At 32.1% G+C, this 17118-nt stretch overlaps 1 protein-coding gene across 1 annotated transcript; it reads right to left on the reverse strand.

The window, feature by feature from the left end:
• Positions 1 to 12247: 12247 nt before the first annotated feature.
• On the reverse strand, positions 12248 to 16740 carry LOC143620727 (putative protein S-acyltransferase 17). Its single transcript, XM_077092352.1, has 10 exons — positions 16509 to 16740; positions 16285 to 16378; positions 15116 to 15210; positions 14859 to 15026; positions 14435 to 14507; positions 14308 to 14360; positions 14143 to 14234; positions 13997 to 14049; positions 13777 to 13902; positions 12248 to 12652 (listed from the first exon to the last, which is right to left on the reverse strand). The coding sequence occupies exons 1-10, from the start codon at positions 16655 to 16657 to the stop codon at positions 12368 to 12370; spliced, it is 1188 nt and encodes a 395-aa protein (XP_076948467.1). The 5' UTR covers positions 16658 to 16740; the 3' UTR covers positions 12248 to 12367.
• Positions 16741 to 17118: the final 378 nt, after the last annotated feature.

Genomic DNA, 17118 nt, shown 5'->3' on the forward strand with positions numbered 1-17118 from the left:
AAAAGTTTTTTTTTACGATGTTGATGTTGAGGAATAGACAACTGTGATCTCTATGACCATAAATGTATTCCTTGATGTGAGGAGTCGTTTGAACTTTTGCATACCGGTCTTTTATATAGTTTTACGCGCTTTACTTATACATTTTTGTTTGGAAATTCATATTTACATGTCTTGATGCCTATTGCCAATTTGCCACTGAGAATCTTGCGTCTCTCCGTTCAAAGTGTGTATGCTAATATAGAAGCTTAAAGTAATTCGTGGATTTTTATGCCTTATCAAATTCGGGTGACTCTCAACCTTTTTTTATCTGGTTCGACAATTTAGAGATGATACTTGACCCATATTGACCAATTAGGTTAAAATTGTCACCTATATTATCCAACATGGACTTGGAAATTATAATACCATCATTATTACTTAGTCATGGTGGTATTTAGTCATGGTGGTAACTGGTAAGCCACATTTTTTTTCTAATGTCCCGCCATTAAAAAGTTCTCCATAATCATAAATTAATATTGTAATATATTGTAAATGTATTTGATTTAAGGTTCATTATTACAGATTTTCATGTTAAATGTAGATGGTTCATGCAAATTAGTTTATGCACAGACAGGTTCATACATGCCATGTCATGAATAAACATTTTATTAAATATTAAATTCGGGTCTTTTATGCAGTGTGCATGGACGAATTTTGAATATGATGATAACAACGATGATCTTGAAGATGAGGGTGAATAATTATAAGTGTAATTAATTGGTTCTAAGAGGTACACGAGGTGAAAAATAATATGCAATGCATTTTCATATACAGTGTGTACTCAATAAATGTATAATTTTGTTGTATTAATTATTTTTTTCATCAATTCATCTTTCAGAAGGTTGTTTGATGTTCCTTTTATTAAAGAAGAAAAGCAAATTGCATGTATTGTTCTTTATTGTATTTTTATTATAATTTAAACAGTTATTATGATTAATGAAATGGGTATGATTTGTTTTTTTTTATGTTTTTGGTTAATAATATGATTATTCAGGTGTCAACTCAAACTGCATGTATTGTTCTTTATGTACATTTTTTTGTTATAATTTCAACAATTACTTCAAGTACTCAATCTTTATAGGCGAAAGTTAATAACTCATCAATTTAAACTAATATTAATTAATAACCCATCAAGTTATATTAGTATTCACGAAATGAAACCCACCTCCATCAACTCACTAATCAATACCCACTAATGCATCTATTCAATAACTATTTGGCTTCACAAACACCATCACTTGCCTCATTTCAAGTTACCTCCCATGTTATTCCTAGCCACTCTTTGCAATCACCATTCCATCTACCAGTCTTCTAACAACAAGTATACGCGTTGGTAATTCCAATCAAGGTAATATATAAAACACTTTCAGGACGTTAGAAACAAAAATCGTCTCTCCTGCACTTCACGAAGAAAGCAGGTACACGTACCATTATTCGGGCACACCCTCTTTGATAATTTTTAGCATTATATGTGAATACCGAGTATGGTGGGTAAAATCTTAGTTTTATGCAACAAATTTACATGGTATTTAATATAATCGTTCTCTATACACCAATTAATGAATTTGGTCCTAACGATAACACATATCACCACACAAATGTAACATGCTATTCAATTACTACATGCTTTTATATATCACGCTACTAAAACTATATCACAATGTTCAGGGAAAAGGATGTCGCCGGTCCGAGTCCAGGGAACATATGAACAAACCATGCTCTCATAAAATTAATGGTAAGTATAAAGCTTCAGTATACACCTTCATCTTAAATATGTACATACATCATTTTAATTCACACATTTGACAAGGTACCAATGAAAAAAGAAAACCCACGCGAATAATGCCCTATGACAAAAGCAAAATTCATACACCAGCAAACAACATAAACACGAGTTCTGCTCCAATAAAGGATTCAACATCAAAACATCAAAAGGACCAGACCCTGATACACCCACAATATATTTCACTATTCATATGATTTAACTAAATTTATATAGTTTGTTTTTATTAACAAAAATAACATTGTTGGTTTTCAGCTATAACGACACCCACTACAAACACAACTAAACTACGGTTAAATATCGGATGTCCTATCATGTTGCTAAGAAACTTTGACCCATTAAACGGACTAGGCAAGGGAACAAGGCTAATATGCAAAGCGTTCAAGCGTAACGTGATTAACATTGAGATAGCTATTGGGGAACACCAAGGAAAAAGAGTGTTTCTACCAAAGATCGCACTCACCATATCTAAAGACGATATGTCAGGTGTAAGGTTGATTTTAAATTATACCGTTCGTTGAGGTTATATTAATAAATGTCATGTCTTGCTATCTTACTAATTACATGTATTGTTTCAATTCTATGTTATGTTTGTTACTTGTATTTTTAATATTTGCCTTATCAACCAAAAACTTAGGTGCAACTTTCGTAGAGGTTACATGTTAACATGCAGTTCACATATATTTTGAGAAAAAAATTGATACACCATGTATTTATCATAAATTTTCAAAAATTCAAATCAGGTACACAAATTTTATGAGTAGCCGTTCCTAATGGTGAATCGCCTTTTTTTTCATTTCTTTATTGCTTATAAGCAGATGTGTTACTTGTATATATTATTTACACATTGATTATGAACAATTTAGTTAATTTATATTGCAATTTTATTGTCAACTACTACATTAGTTTAGCATATACATTAAACGTGAGGTTTTTGATTGCTTGTGCATGCACCTTTGTTTATCTATGCATGACAACATGACCTGATTCGAACCCGTGGTTTGTTGAATAAAAGTGATAATAATGACAAGTGGTCTGCACTATGATGTTTAATATTACAAACCCGCCACCCCCTTTTTTGTTCTTTTTAACTATCAAATTATCTTACAATGTAGTGATTTCAACCATTCCATGCCAGTCATGTAACCTTATTGTTCTTGAAAGGTTTGTACAATGCAAATAACTCACACCACATTGTAAACCCTGAGATTAACAACAACCCATTTGCCACAATTAGTTTCTCAGTTACTTGTTCAACAGTTTACCCTACTAAACTACCCTCTTCGCTCTCATAATCCATTTGTTCTGAATGGTCCTCACACTTCTGCTATCATAAACACACATTTAAATCCAATTCGTAGTTACTACATCGTTCATCTTACTTCAAGTTACAATATGTTCTTCACTACACAATAAATTTGTCTTTCTCGGTATTTATATGCTTGCTATGGGTAACATCACAACCAAAGTTCCATTCTAGGTTCATTTCTCTTTATTTGTTGGTTCATAATATGGATTTAATTTTATATGAGGTTGTTTAAACTCGCCTTCGTTCATGTCTTACACAATTGATAAGTATCAATCATATGTTTTTTTTTAATTATTTCCTGTTGAACTTTACCAATCAGTAATTGATATATTATTTTCAGGGGATTCTCAAGCTGATTTAAATATTAGTTAATATGAGTTTAATAGCAGTTAATTTGTTAGATGAGTGCTAAAGGTGTGTTTACGTATCTGGTAACCGATTTGAGTGTTGGGTTGAATGGGTGTTAATTTGTGAGTTGATGAAATTGTCTTGCATATCTCATCTGGTTTTATGACTATGTTAACGTCGTATCGTTTTCTTAATTCCCATCACATTCCTACTTGTTAGTTTGGAATGCCTCAAATCAAAAACTTTTTATTTCTTCAACTAAATACAGGTTACTTTATAACATCAACGATCCAATATATGTGCATACGACAGTATGCATATACATAACCAATTCACGTATGCCCACCCCTTTACCACCATACGTTATCCGACAACTTATTAGCTTTAATTTGAGCATTTCTTTCATTTCCTGTGTAAATTTCAACTTTAACTACTCCCTAATTAACACACATTCAATCCTTTATCTTGATTGAAATTCACGAAACTCAAAAACCTACGTTATTAACAAATTTATCACAAAACACGATATATATATCCAATATATATGCATCTGCTAATATTTTAGTCCCCCCCCCCCCCCCCAAAAAAAAAAACACCCAACAAACCAATGCACATGTGGAACGCGCGCTTGCACTGATAATTCGTTACACACCAGGCTAAAAACTGCAAACCAATACAAGGAGATAACATGCACGAACCCGCAGCAACGCGTGGGCACTTTTTTTAGTATATTAAACGTCAAACAGAGAATATTATGTCACCATCAAACTAACAACCCCACCTATATCATATCCGAATACAATATTGGAAACACCATATCTCATCCTTGTAAAACCAAACAAACCTAACAACTTTCAACAACAAACAAACATACTTAAATGTCTTGAAGCAAAGTAAGTTGAAACAAAATTAATTATTCTTTTACCTCCATTTTCCTCCTTCTTCTTTAAATCATAGGAAGAAGAATGTCAAAGAATCCTTGATGATATATTATCTTTGATCCCCACCAGTTCCACCCAAGAATTACGAAGAGACTCCAATCAATAACCCACCAATACCTTGCCCATTCATCCTCAGGGATCTCCAAAAACCTTAAGTTGGTGATATCTACGTTGCCCATCAACCACATACATCGCAATTCAACTTCTATTTGGTAATGTTAATTTGATTGATGCATTCATCAGATCAAACATGATATTTTGACAATTCACTACTGCTGTTCCCAGACTAAAAATATGACCCTCAATTGCCAAGTCTCCTACTCTAGCAACCACGTCAAAGAGTGGAATAACATCCGGAGGTTCTTGCTATAACGGTTTTTTGTTGAATAAACTCCTTATATCTGGTATCGAGTAATGCCGATAGGGTCTTAAGCTCCCGAAGATTGTCTTTAAATTTTTGCTTCTCAATCTGATACGCGGCTTCTGTAAGGTATTCAAAGTCGGTTTGCATCCCCACATCTAGCATCATCTTGGTAACACGGTGTTCCACTACAGTTGAACATTCCAAAACGAATTATCGCCTAAAGCCACTAGGTGCCGGAGGTGGTGTCGGGAACATGTTGAACGTTGGTAATTCCGGTGGAGACTCCATATCTACACCAATTCAAAATTTCATATACAATAACCATCACACAGTTCATAATCATAACTCAGTTCATAATCAAACGGTATAACCCTAAAATCATTTATTCAATTTTCAATCGAACCGAAGGTTTGACCAGGGATATTTTCAATTGATAACTCAACCCCATTTTTTAAGATGATGAAACCCTAAACGAATCGACAGAGAGAATAAAGCGATTGCAACAGATGCGTTGTTTCATAAATTAAACTAATAAAGAATAACATACCTAATTAGCTTTTGTGTCGCTTGGTTTGTTTTGATGTATCTCGTCTTATCAGCATCCTGTGATATCTATTTGGGGTGTAAACGAGCTAAGATGCTCGTGATCTAATTGAGATCGGCTTGTGAAAAAGTTAGACCGGAAAGGTTGCCCACTTTCTTTTAGAGAATCAAAACCTTAAAAACATAAAGAATATTGACTGGATCAAGCTCACCAGCTTACCCGAACACTCATTTTTTCCTTTTTTTTATTTTTTATTTTTTAAAAACCAACGAATAAGTCTAGCTAACTGTGTAACCCAATGGCAAAAGACGACCTCGTATGCATGTGATCACATTGCATATCGCGTTGTAGTTCAAATCCACCATCTCGTAAACGTCAAAACCAATCTCCGAAAGAGTTAGGGCTTCATGGGCGAACTCGAGTGTCACGGTAAGATCGGTCAAACTTTCTGAAGTTGAGTGAATCAAGAATGTTGCATAATTGCGAACCACAATCAAGCGGTTAAATGTGGCATGCCAACAACCTGTGCAGATTTGAGCTTTTAACGAGTATTCTGATGCGGGCAATTCTGATCCAGCATTCACCGAGTCTACCACCGTCATGGCATGCCACATTTAACCGCTTGATTGTGGATCCTGCACTGAGTCAAGATTGCATACGACTCCATACCAGCGATTTGTAATAAGCATGTTTGGTAATCGTTGCACATATCTATTAAACATTAATGATTATAATCAGTATATCATATATGTATGTGTTTTATTTTTTATATAAAAATATTGACCTATAAGAGCAATCCTAATCGAGTCAGGGTCTCACAGTGCAGGATTCACGCCTTCACATAAACCACTTGCCAGCGATGTTTTTTATTTCAACAAATTGTGACCATTTGTTTTCAAGATATGTGGTTTATTCTAAAATCTATTTGTTTCTTGTGTACTTTTATCTATTTCATCATTTGATACAAAATAACTATCAATAAAAAAAATATCAACTTTATTTACTCAAATTGAATGAGAGCATTCACATCCAATCTACCATCTCTAGATATAAAATTGCACTAATAATCATTATATTTTCAATTTTTTTCATTTAAATAATATTTTTATACATTTATCTTTTTTTTTTGAAATGCCAAATTTTATAAAAGAACTAATAGGACCTCATGCAAGTAGCAAGAAGCCTAAAGTACAACGAACGAACCTAGAAACCCAACTAAACAAACCTATATTTATAAAGGAAAATTTTCGAAATTAAATTTACACCAAGATTTCCAATCAACGCTCACTCTTGTGCTATTGAGATTCCAAATTCCACCCATTTTCCTTTCCTCCCATGCACCTCCGATGTTATAAGATAACATATTAATAGTTTACCTGTAAACTCGTGTTCCTCAATAATCATCCTGCGGATTATATCTTCTTGCCCCATAACCCGACAACCTAAAATTTCCCCGATTTCAATCGTTTTCAAGACCTCCCTTTCGATCTCTTCCTTGGATTTCCTTTTATTAATCATGGTCTGTTCTTGCAAGCTGTCCGTTTCGCTGACATCATTAAAATCAGGTCTTGAAATAAGACTTGTTGATGAGATCGTTTTGTTAACCCAAAATTTGTCTTTGAGTTTCAACGAAATCGGGTGAGCTTTCCTTTTACTATTAAGCTCATTTGTTTGCTTCTTTTTTCTTGTTGTGTTCGAAACCGATTCAGATGATACCTCCTTGTTTAGATCAGGTACAACCTCTTCTCTACCCACATGTTCAATTAATTCCACTAAATTAAATGGGTCACTATCAACTCCCGGTTCTTGATCAACCATAATTTGAGCCTTTGGAGTTAGAGGGAGTATCCCATTTGAATAAAATAAAGTACTCAAGGCCCAATCATCCCCTAGCAAATCCTCTTGTAACCCATTTTCTATACATTTATCATTAATTTTTTTTCATTCACTCATAACCATTTTAAGAAAATATTGAAAAAATTATAGCATGCTACAAGAACTTATCAAATATAGCTTTAGACTTTTAAACTATAGACACTTATGGCCTCTTCTAGCATCCAGCCACCGAGAGTAGCACTTCTTGTATACACACACTAATAGATGTTAACCTAATATAAAATAGGGACTAGTTATAAACATTTAGATACTGTATATATTTAAATGACAAGCATCAAAACCTCCAAATTAAAAACCAAAATGTTCAACAACCCTACCCAATTCAGAAAATGTTTGTTGTTTGTTCAAATGTTGAAAAAAAGTGTGTTTGCTTTTTTATAAATGAAATCAGTAACCCGTCCCAAATATGTGTTATAAACATTTATTTAAATTGAAATATGCATAAATAAAATAACCCAAATAAAAAGCTTGCTCGCGAGCCGGCTCAAGCTTGATAAGAGAAGCTTTGACTCGAACTCGATTAAGCTCGGCTAGATTCGAGCTTTTAATGAGTAGATTTTAAGTAGTAGCTTAGTAGTACACTAGCACCTTGGCTGTTTACACCCCTAATGCAACCGAGTCAGTTTTTGTAATTATTTTTTTAACACAACTTTAATCACCAAATCAATCTTTACTAAAGAAATAATAAAAAAACAAGTAATATTACTAATTCTTAGTAAGGAGTAAATCATACCTGACTGAAGCTTAGAAATACATCATTCCGAGACTCGATTCAGGCTTCTACTCACCCGAGTAGCCATCTTCTTCAATACTATAACAAAGATCAATCTCAAAGGTTGCTTGGAGAAGATAAGTTTAAAATGTAATTTTCTTTATTTTAATGAAGAAAAATTAATAAAAAAGTTGCCGCGGTTGACGATCTCGGTGGAGTGGTTGGGAATTTATGGAGGTTGGGAGGGAGTAAATGATGGACAACAAACTAAAGGAATTGTAGTTGGAAGTCCATTAAATGGTTTTGGAAAGCAAGTTTGTTTGGAAATGAAAGTAGTTGCATTGCATGCGTATATGCAATACGAATATGGATGGATGTACAATTTACTAGGTCTTTGTAAAACTTTGTATTTGTTTGGTCCACTATGTGGGTCCCACATGAGGAATAGGGTAAAATTTGGTTATTGATCTCATTTTTTTTATTTTGACAACTATTATTATCTGGGCATTGGAGAAACATGTTTAAAAGCTATTATGCGTTGTGATTGGGGCACGTAATGGTATTTGGTTAGTATTAATTTGATTTGTTAGGATAAAAGTTAGCAAATGTTAAAGTTTTATTGTAAAATTATATTATAATAATATTATGTTGTTATTTAATATTTAAAATGTAATTTTCTTTATTTAAATTATTATGTAATGTTTAACGTCTAAGTCTTTTTTTAGTTATACTAATAACTTTTAAAAATAAATTTTAAAGGATAAAATTAAATTATCTTTAGTTATATAAGTATTATTAGTTTATTTAATATTTAAAAATGTGTTATGGTACCGAACAATGTTTGGTATGGTACCAACACCGAAAGCAAAAAATTCAAAAAATATCAGTACCGAGCCGTACCGGTATTAATGTTGTACATATCACGAAACGCCAAAAAATGGGTATCAAATTGGTACTGGTAGTAACCAATTCATCGGTACTTGTACCTGATACCTTTCTCATCCAAAAAAATATTGATAATATTTATAATTGTGATTATTAATAATGAAAATTGTGTTTTTGCTAAATAAATACAACAGTCATATTGCTAAGAGAATGGATAAGAATTAGAGCATTCGCATCTCTTTCACCATCTTTATTTCTATAATTACACTAATAACAATATATTTTATCTATTTTTTAATTCAATCAATCAATCAATCAATCATACCCAGTAAAATCCCACCGACAGCAAAGCTATAAGTAGGGTCTGGGGAGGGTGGAATGTAGGCACACCGTACCTCTATCCAAAGGAATAACTATTATTACAGTTTTTCTCCCTTACAATCACAACAATTTTAAAAAAATATTTAAAATTTATATGATTCTACAAAAACTTTTTAAATATACAGAAAAATCAAAACATTTTCTTTATTCTCTACTTATAAAACTTTAAATCACACCACAAAAGTTAAAATATAAAACTCTACTCATATTATTTAATGAATAAAATATTATCTGGTGAATAAAATGTGAATACTCACACTTGGGATTCATGGGTTTCAAAAAAGAGAAGTCTTAGAATTTAAGTTGTGAATAAGACAACAGTTTAAAAGAAATGTGGTTAAAGAAATACAATTGTTGTTTGTTGGAAAGTCCTCTCCTGCAATTTTTATGTGGTCTCTCTTTAGTTATTTTCAGATTGTACACTGTAGCAAAAGTACATGAGCAATTTGTTATCATACCTTTTCTATTTCTACAATAATTTTAAATATTTTTATATTTGTTTTCATTCATTGAGTTAATGAATTGTTGGTTATCTGATTATATTCATTCCTTAAGTACGAACTGCGGGATCCTAGGCTGGCAATAGGGTGTTTTTCGGGTTCGTTTTTAGGTTTTAGGTTTTCCGGATCGGGTTTGAGTTTTTTCGGGTTGGGTTTCGAATACCCTAGAAAAAAAAACATACAAAACCAAAAACATTTTAAAAACTATAATGCTAAAATTAAAACAACATATTCTTCTTTGCCTATAACACAAATAATCAAATAATAAACTAACCTAACTTGATAAAACAATTCAAAAGAAGAGTAAAACTAACTCGAACCATAATCATATTCAATTGGACGTGATTTGGTTGTTTGATTACGGTTGTTATTAGTAATAATTGGAAAACATAAAATAATAATAAGCAATTGATCCATAATAGTTATAATGATAACAGTCGATTAGAGCCAGGTTCTAATAAAAGACTTAGCCTATTATACATAAAAATATATTTAATTTCAAAACTAAAAGTTTATTCGGGTTTTTCGGGTTGACCCAAATCTTATAAATCAAACCCGAGAACCAACCAGAATTATTTCGGTTCGGGTTAGCATTTTCTCGGGCCCGGGTTCTTCGAGTCAGGTTAGTTCGGGTTCGGGTACGGATTTTTTGGGTAAAAGTGACAACCCTAGTTGGCAAGTCTCTCGAATGAAAGCTCATACATCAGTCTGTCGCATTAATTCCGACCCGAAAACCACCCTTAGAAGGAAACCTGCCTATCATATGCGAGACAACTCATTGGCCCAATCTGAACCCCCTATTTTGTCACAAACGGGACTTGAAACCACTTTGACCAGAGATCATTGACGATTATTAGGAAGGACGGAGAAATAAGGTTGTAATCAAGGTGAACCATAGAGAGCTCGGGTTTGAGCTCAAACTTAAACGAGGTGACTCGTATACTTTATCAAGCTGGAAATTTGAGCTAAAGCTCAGCTCGTTTAAAGCTCGAGACAAGCTCAAGAGCAACAAACAAACTCGTTGTATTTTTTTTTAATTCCTTTTTATATATATTGATACATAAAAACAAAAATATAATCTATAACATCATTTTATACAAAAGTTTTAAAATAGAGTTTTTTTTCCTTTTTATAATGTTTTAAACATCATTTTATACAAAAGTCTAACTTGAATAATAATAATTAATTAATTAAAGTTCTTTTTTCCTTTTTATAATGTTTTAAACATCATTTTTATAATGTTTTAAACATCATTTTATAATGTTTTTTTTCCTTTTTTTTATTGTTAATATGTTATATTGATATGAAACATATTAAAAAGACATCTTCAAAGATACATATATTCATAAATTATATATCTATAATATAATGACGAATTAAAATGATAAGTAGATGAATAGAAAACACAAGAGTGATGTATTGTCAAATGTATTCATATCTGTGAGCTTTTATCGTTTCATTAATATACGATTGTTTTAAAAAACAGTTCCATTAAAATTCGATACAAAGTAAATATGTTAGGGATGCCATATTTATAATGTAAAATTCCAAATCGACGTTATTGTAACCGGCAAGTTAAAACTAAAGGAACAAATGCATTTTACCAGCTTAGTAACTCAGTACAAAAAATCGTAGGAATAGTATTAAAGGTAACTTGTACAAACATAAAAAACAAAAATAATACCGAAAGAATAATAGCATGAAAGAATAGTACCAAAGGTAATTTGTACAAACATCAAAAATAGTACCAGAGGAATAATAGTTGTGAGAACACAATAAATTATTTTTTAACATATAGTTAATTGAACCATTTTCTCTGTTTAATCTTATCTTATTTATTATTTGATCGGTAAAGAATTGTGTTTGTTCCTACATGTGAAAATCAAGTAACCGGGTGTAAAAGATTTAGATTTATCTGAAAACTAGTTTTTATCCACTGTATTACGGGGTTGTTTTATATTATTTGTTTTTAATATTTATCTATTTTTTGAATTTTTATTTTTTTTATTGTATAAAAGTTAATAATATACTTATGATTTGATATTAAATTGTTTCACAGATAAATGAGATGTTATAACCCGGTTTAAAAGCTATATGAGTTTGATGAGATCTAAGACCCGTTTTTTTACTATAAAATTGGTTTTTTAATTATAAATAATATATATCTTTTTTTAAATAAATTAGATTTTAATTTTTAGTGTATTCCTACTTTATAGGATTTTTGTATCAAATATTTGGTGAGATTAGTTTTTAATTTAATGAGATGTTATAACCTATTTAAAAAATACATTGGTTTGATAAAACCCATACCCTTGAATTCAGGACAAATGCATGAGAAACCTCCATTTAAAAATCAAGCAAATCTGGTGACTCATAAAAAAAAGAGAGTGACCACATCACACGTAGGATTTTTATGTTTTCATTTATATATATTATAGATATATGTTTGCTAATATGATATTGTTTTGAATATTTTTTAGTCTGAGACTAGTAGATTTACCAAAACATTTAAACCAACTCAAGACGCATCAAAATACACGTATATTACGCCAAATGTCATTTAGGACCTGCTTAACAAAAACGGGGATGTTCCAGCCATACTAATTCACTTGGTATAAAACAAGATTACACGATTAGTCACTCAAAAAGAAAGTGAGACAGGCGTTCAACCCGTTTTTAGTTTATATTTTGAAATAGAGTGTCGTGATGAAAGCGGATAAACGATCTCATAAAGATTTTGTAAAAGGCCGCGATCATAAATGTTGTTCTTAGTAATAATGATCTCTTCTTGTTGGAGTTTTGATCTTTTGAAGAAAGATCTCCATTTGCTCTGCTGTGGCTTATTTGTCTCTTGACTCAGGTCATCTAAACTAGCTTTTAATGCTTCTGTACTTGCCTTTGCTTCTTTCACCTTCCTCTGCCAGCTTAAATAATCTTCCCATTTGAAAGTCTATCATTTCAATAATACCCAAATATCAAATCATTTAAAATATTTCTTTTAAAAATTTCATATTATTTGAGGGTAGTTAGGTCATTTACCATATGTAATTACATATATGTAATCAGAAGTTTAAATATGTGCGATAATCATTTACATATAAGTAATATAAAAACTATATATAATAAAGGGGAATTGGATTTTAATAATCCTAACCTAATGCGGTTGGCCGATAATAATCCCAACTTAAAAAATAGTTGTCACCGATCCCAACTTTCACACAATTCGTTTTCATTGGACCTCTGTTAAAAAAAACTTAACGACGTTAAGTTTTTTCCAAATTTCAAATTGATGTTTTAGGGCTTTCGATCGGAATGAGGATACGAAAGGATTGATGTAAAATTTACCTTGAAACAGTGCTCCAAATAGCTTGATTTTTGTTAATTAAAAGTTTACACACTGGAATTAAAGCATCCTTTAGTCATTTGGACCACCGTTTTGAGGTATGTTTACATCAATCGACTCGTATCCTCATTCCGAACGAAAACCCTAAAACATCAATTTGCAATTTGGAAAAAACTTAACGCCATTAAGTTTTTTTTAACAAGGTCCAATGAAAACAAACAGTGTGAAAGTTGGGACTGGTGATAGCTATTTTATAAGTTGGGATTATTATCGGCCAACTACATTAAGTTGGGATTATTAAAATCCAATTTGCCTATAATAAATGACAAAACTACCCTATATTAATATTAAACATATATAATAAATAATAAAATGGTTGATTATTAAGAGTTCTTAAAGTTCTCAAATTACTTTGAAATTATATTTTGTTGTTATTTTTTTATAAAAAAATATATAGATTATGTTCCAACCCGTAAACTGAACCATGCCAGGTTTAGTCGAATCCAAAACCTTGTCGAAAATATCTAAATTTACTATTAAATAACTATGGTTTCAAATATGATTTATAACAATCAGATTCTTTCCATAATATAATATCTTGTGAATAAAACGAATCAAGAGTTTGTGTGTATTAGAAAACACTATTCAACCCATTTTCCGTTAGAGATATAACATAGCCAAACGCCCAAACCAAGCCACTCGTTATAATATAGTTGAAATCAGGACATTACCTCATTCGTGGTAGTATTGCTAACACAAAGGTGGAAATGGTACCCAAAGAAACCAGATAAAAGCAAAGAAACAATAGCCAGAAACACCATTATAAGAATCTGAGTGTTGTAAGAGCTTAATAACCACTGTTACCACAAACAAAATATTGTTATTGGTTGTTAAAGTTAAGGATAACTAAAACATTTGTATATTGATTATAATATTGCCCAATTAACCTACCTGTACAACATGTGGAGCCAAACTTCTGAATGAATTTTCAATACCATAATATGCTGCAATAAGAACACAAGCAAACATTCAAATTAAGATTTTCATATGTGCATGTAACGATTAATTAAAGATATTATTATGAACATTAATGGCACCTGTTAAAATATATACAACCTCTAGTTCTTTTAACCGACCCGCAAGAACTAATCCAATTGCAACGGTTCCGTATACACAAAGAAAGAAATGCCTACAATGTGAACTTTCATCATATGCATACAACTGATATCAATGTATATGTTAAAAATTAAAGCGAAACTCACCAAAGAAGAAACATTACAAAGTAAATCGTGTTTTTCTCTCCGATGCAATTATTCTGAAATGATGTAAATCAGAATCAGTTCATGTTTTATCTCAAAAGTCAAAAAAAGAAGAAAATAAAGGCCAAACCATCCATCCACAGTGATGGTCAAACCGCGCAACACAACGATCACATATGCTGCAATGCTTGGACCGAGCAGGCCTGAATAACAAAATAATAACTAAAACTTATTAGCATCTCCAAAAAGAAAAATGTGAACAGCAGAGGTGGCAATTTCGGCCCGTTTACTTATAAATGGGTTGACTCACATCCATAACAGGTCAAATGGGTAAAATCGTAAATTTTAGCTAAAGAAACGAAACATGCTCAAAATGTATTTTTGATGCATACAGCCTCCTAAATTGCTTCACTTTGAAAAACTGAACTATAGTTGTAATATTAAAGTTTTGTAGACATAATTAACGAATTATTTAATAAGTAAGTTTTGGAACCGACAAAAATGCATTCAGCCACTGCTAGTGAGAAGTCTGAAGAAACAATGTGGATACATAATTTAAGATTTTGCAGGTTGAACATTCTTTTTCTGAATAAATAACGTTGTCATAGGGGTATAACGAGAGATACTGAGATACATTTTCATCATTGACGGTTCCCGGATCAGAGAAACTAGTCAATAGAAAAAGTAAAATGCCCACACCAACAGCCAACACGCTTGTGTATCTGCAAAGTGTATATTATATAAAGTTCCAACATAAATAAATTGTGTCACTTATAAACAAACCAAAAAGCAGTTAAATTGTGTTTCACACCTGTGATATCCGCCCATATAATAGCCGGGAATATAGTTAAAAGTCGAGTGCACTACCAAATAATAAGTTCCACCAATTATTCCTAAGTATAATGCCTGCAAGAAAAAGGGGAAAACTGAATCAAACGAGACCTTTTTCATGTCCATTTGTTAAGCATTTATAAAACAAATGTACGGTTCACGAACACAGCCAAACTGAACTTCTTGTTTGTGTTAATTTCACAAATGAAGACAAACCGACATACTAAATTCATCATCATCGTACTCAGGTATATCCCACCAATAGCAATGCTATGGTAGGGTCTGAGGAGGGTAAGATGTAGACAGCCTTACCTCTATCCCATAGGGATAGAGAGGCTGCTTCCGGTGAGACCCCCGGCTCGATAGTAGTTTTGCATCAAGCCTTGGACATAAGGCACATAGCACTCAATCATCGGGACACCGGCTGATTGGTGCATGTGCCCTTGTCTTTCGGCTATCAACGCCACCACATGATGCCTGATTAACCTTCCGCCACTTTTAACGTTATTTTCATGAGATTAGTAAAATAATGTCAAAATTAGTGCAATTTTACTTTTGCCCACCCGAGGGTTCACACATATATACATTATATGCGCGCACCGCAAGCAGGGCGTTAAGTACTGGGTATTAGATATATATATATATATCTTAAACTCAAGTATTAGATATATATATATATATATATATATAAAGTTAAGTACTGGGTTTTGTTTCAAGTATAAAAGTTAAGATAACTCATAAAACTAAAAAAAATATAAAAAATTTTAAATGCTAATGATACTAAACTAATAATTAAAAAAAACAGAAAAAGTATAAAAAACCTTTAATGACAGAATATAAACAAACAAAGATTAATGAACACATTACGGAATGCTCGCAAACTCAAAAGAACGAACCGGGCATCAGTTCATGTTCGTTCATTTGATCAATAGAACAGAATTCCTTATCCATGTTTATTCATTTATTGAACAGCTGAACATAAACAAACTTCACAAAGTTCATACTGAACAGTTTGCTGAACGTTTACATCCCTAGCCTATGCATCAAAGACCATAAACCGCATTCTCTGTCCCTCAAATACAATCATCATTCAAATGTATCTAAACTAATTTTTCAGTGTTTTGGATTGTACAAAGAATAATGACAAACCTGTAAAATAGGATTAGGTCGATCGCAGCAGTAGTATTGGGTAACATAGAGTGCATTGGTACCTCTAGAGCCGAAAACAAACTCAACAAATCGCCTGTAACATAATAATAATAATAATAATAATAATAATAATAATAATAACAAAAAAAGTATGGTGTATTAATATAATTTTGGTGCAATTGGATGGAAAAGTAAATAAATAAAGTAGAGTAGGGTTTACCGACCGGAAGTAATCGAAGGCGCCGAAAGTGAGGAAAGTGTGGAGTCGTTGGATAAAGGTGCCTTGAAATATGGGCCACTGGCCACAGAGGAATGAGACGAGGACCAGCAGGGTTACCAGCCCATGGCACACCAAAACCCATTGCACCCCCATCACCACCAAACCAAAACGATGAATGTTGTTGATTGTTGACTTGTTGATGCAGGCAGCCCAGGATTTATTTTATTTTATTTAAAGGACGGCGTTTCAACCCTGTCAACAAAATCGCCTTATTTATAAATGGAAGGAAACATATCATTATATATACGGCTAATATCAACATTGTGTTTATAACTAACATAATACCTAATACTCATACACCATGATTACAACCCTACCCAATTCAGAAAATGTGAAAAAAAAGTGTGTTTGCTTTTATAAATGAAATCAGCAACCCAAATATGTGTTATAAACATTTATTTAAATTAAAATATGCATAAATAAAATAACCCAAATAAAAAAACTTGCTCGCGAGCCGGCTCAAGCTTGATAAGGGAAGCTTCGGCTCGAACTCGATTAAGCTCGGCTCAATTCGAGCTTTTAATGAGTAGATTTTATTTATTTTAAGTAGTAGC

Source organism: Bidens hawaiensis, unplaced genomic scaffold (genome assembly GCF_021521415.1).
Source record: "Bidens hawaiensis isolate Kalapana, Puna unplaced genomic scaffold, B.hawaiensis_p1.1 tig00002631_1, whole genome shotgun sequence".
NCBI classification, from domain to species: domain Eukaryota; kingdom Viridiplantae; phylum Streptophyta; class Magnoliopsida; order Asterales; family Asteraceae; genus Bidens; species Bidens hawaiensis.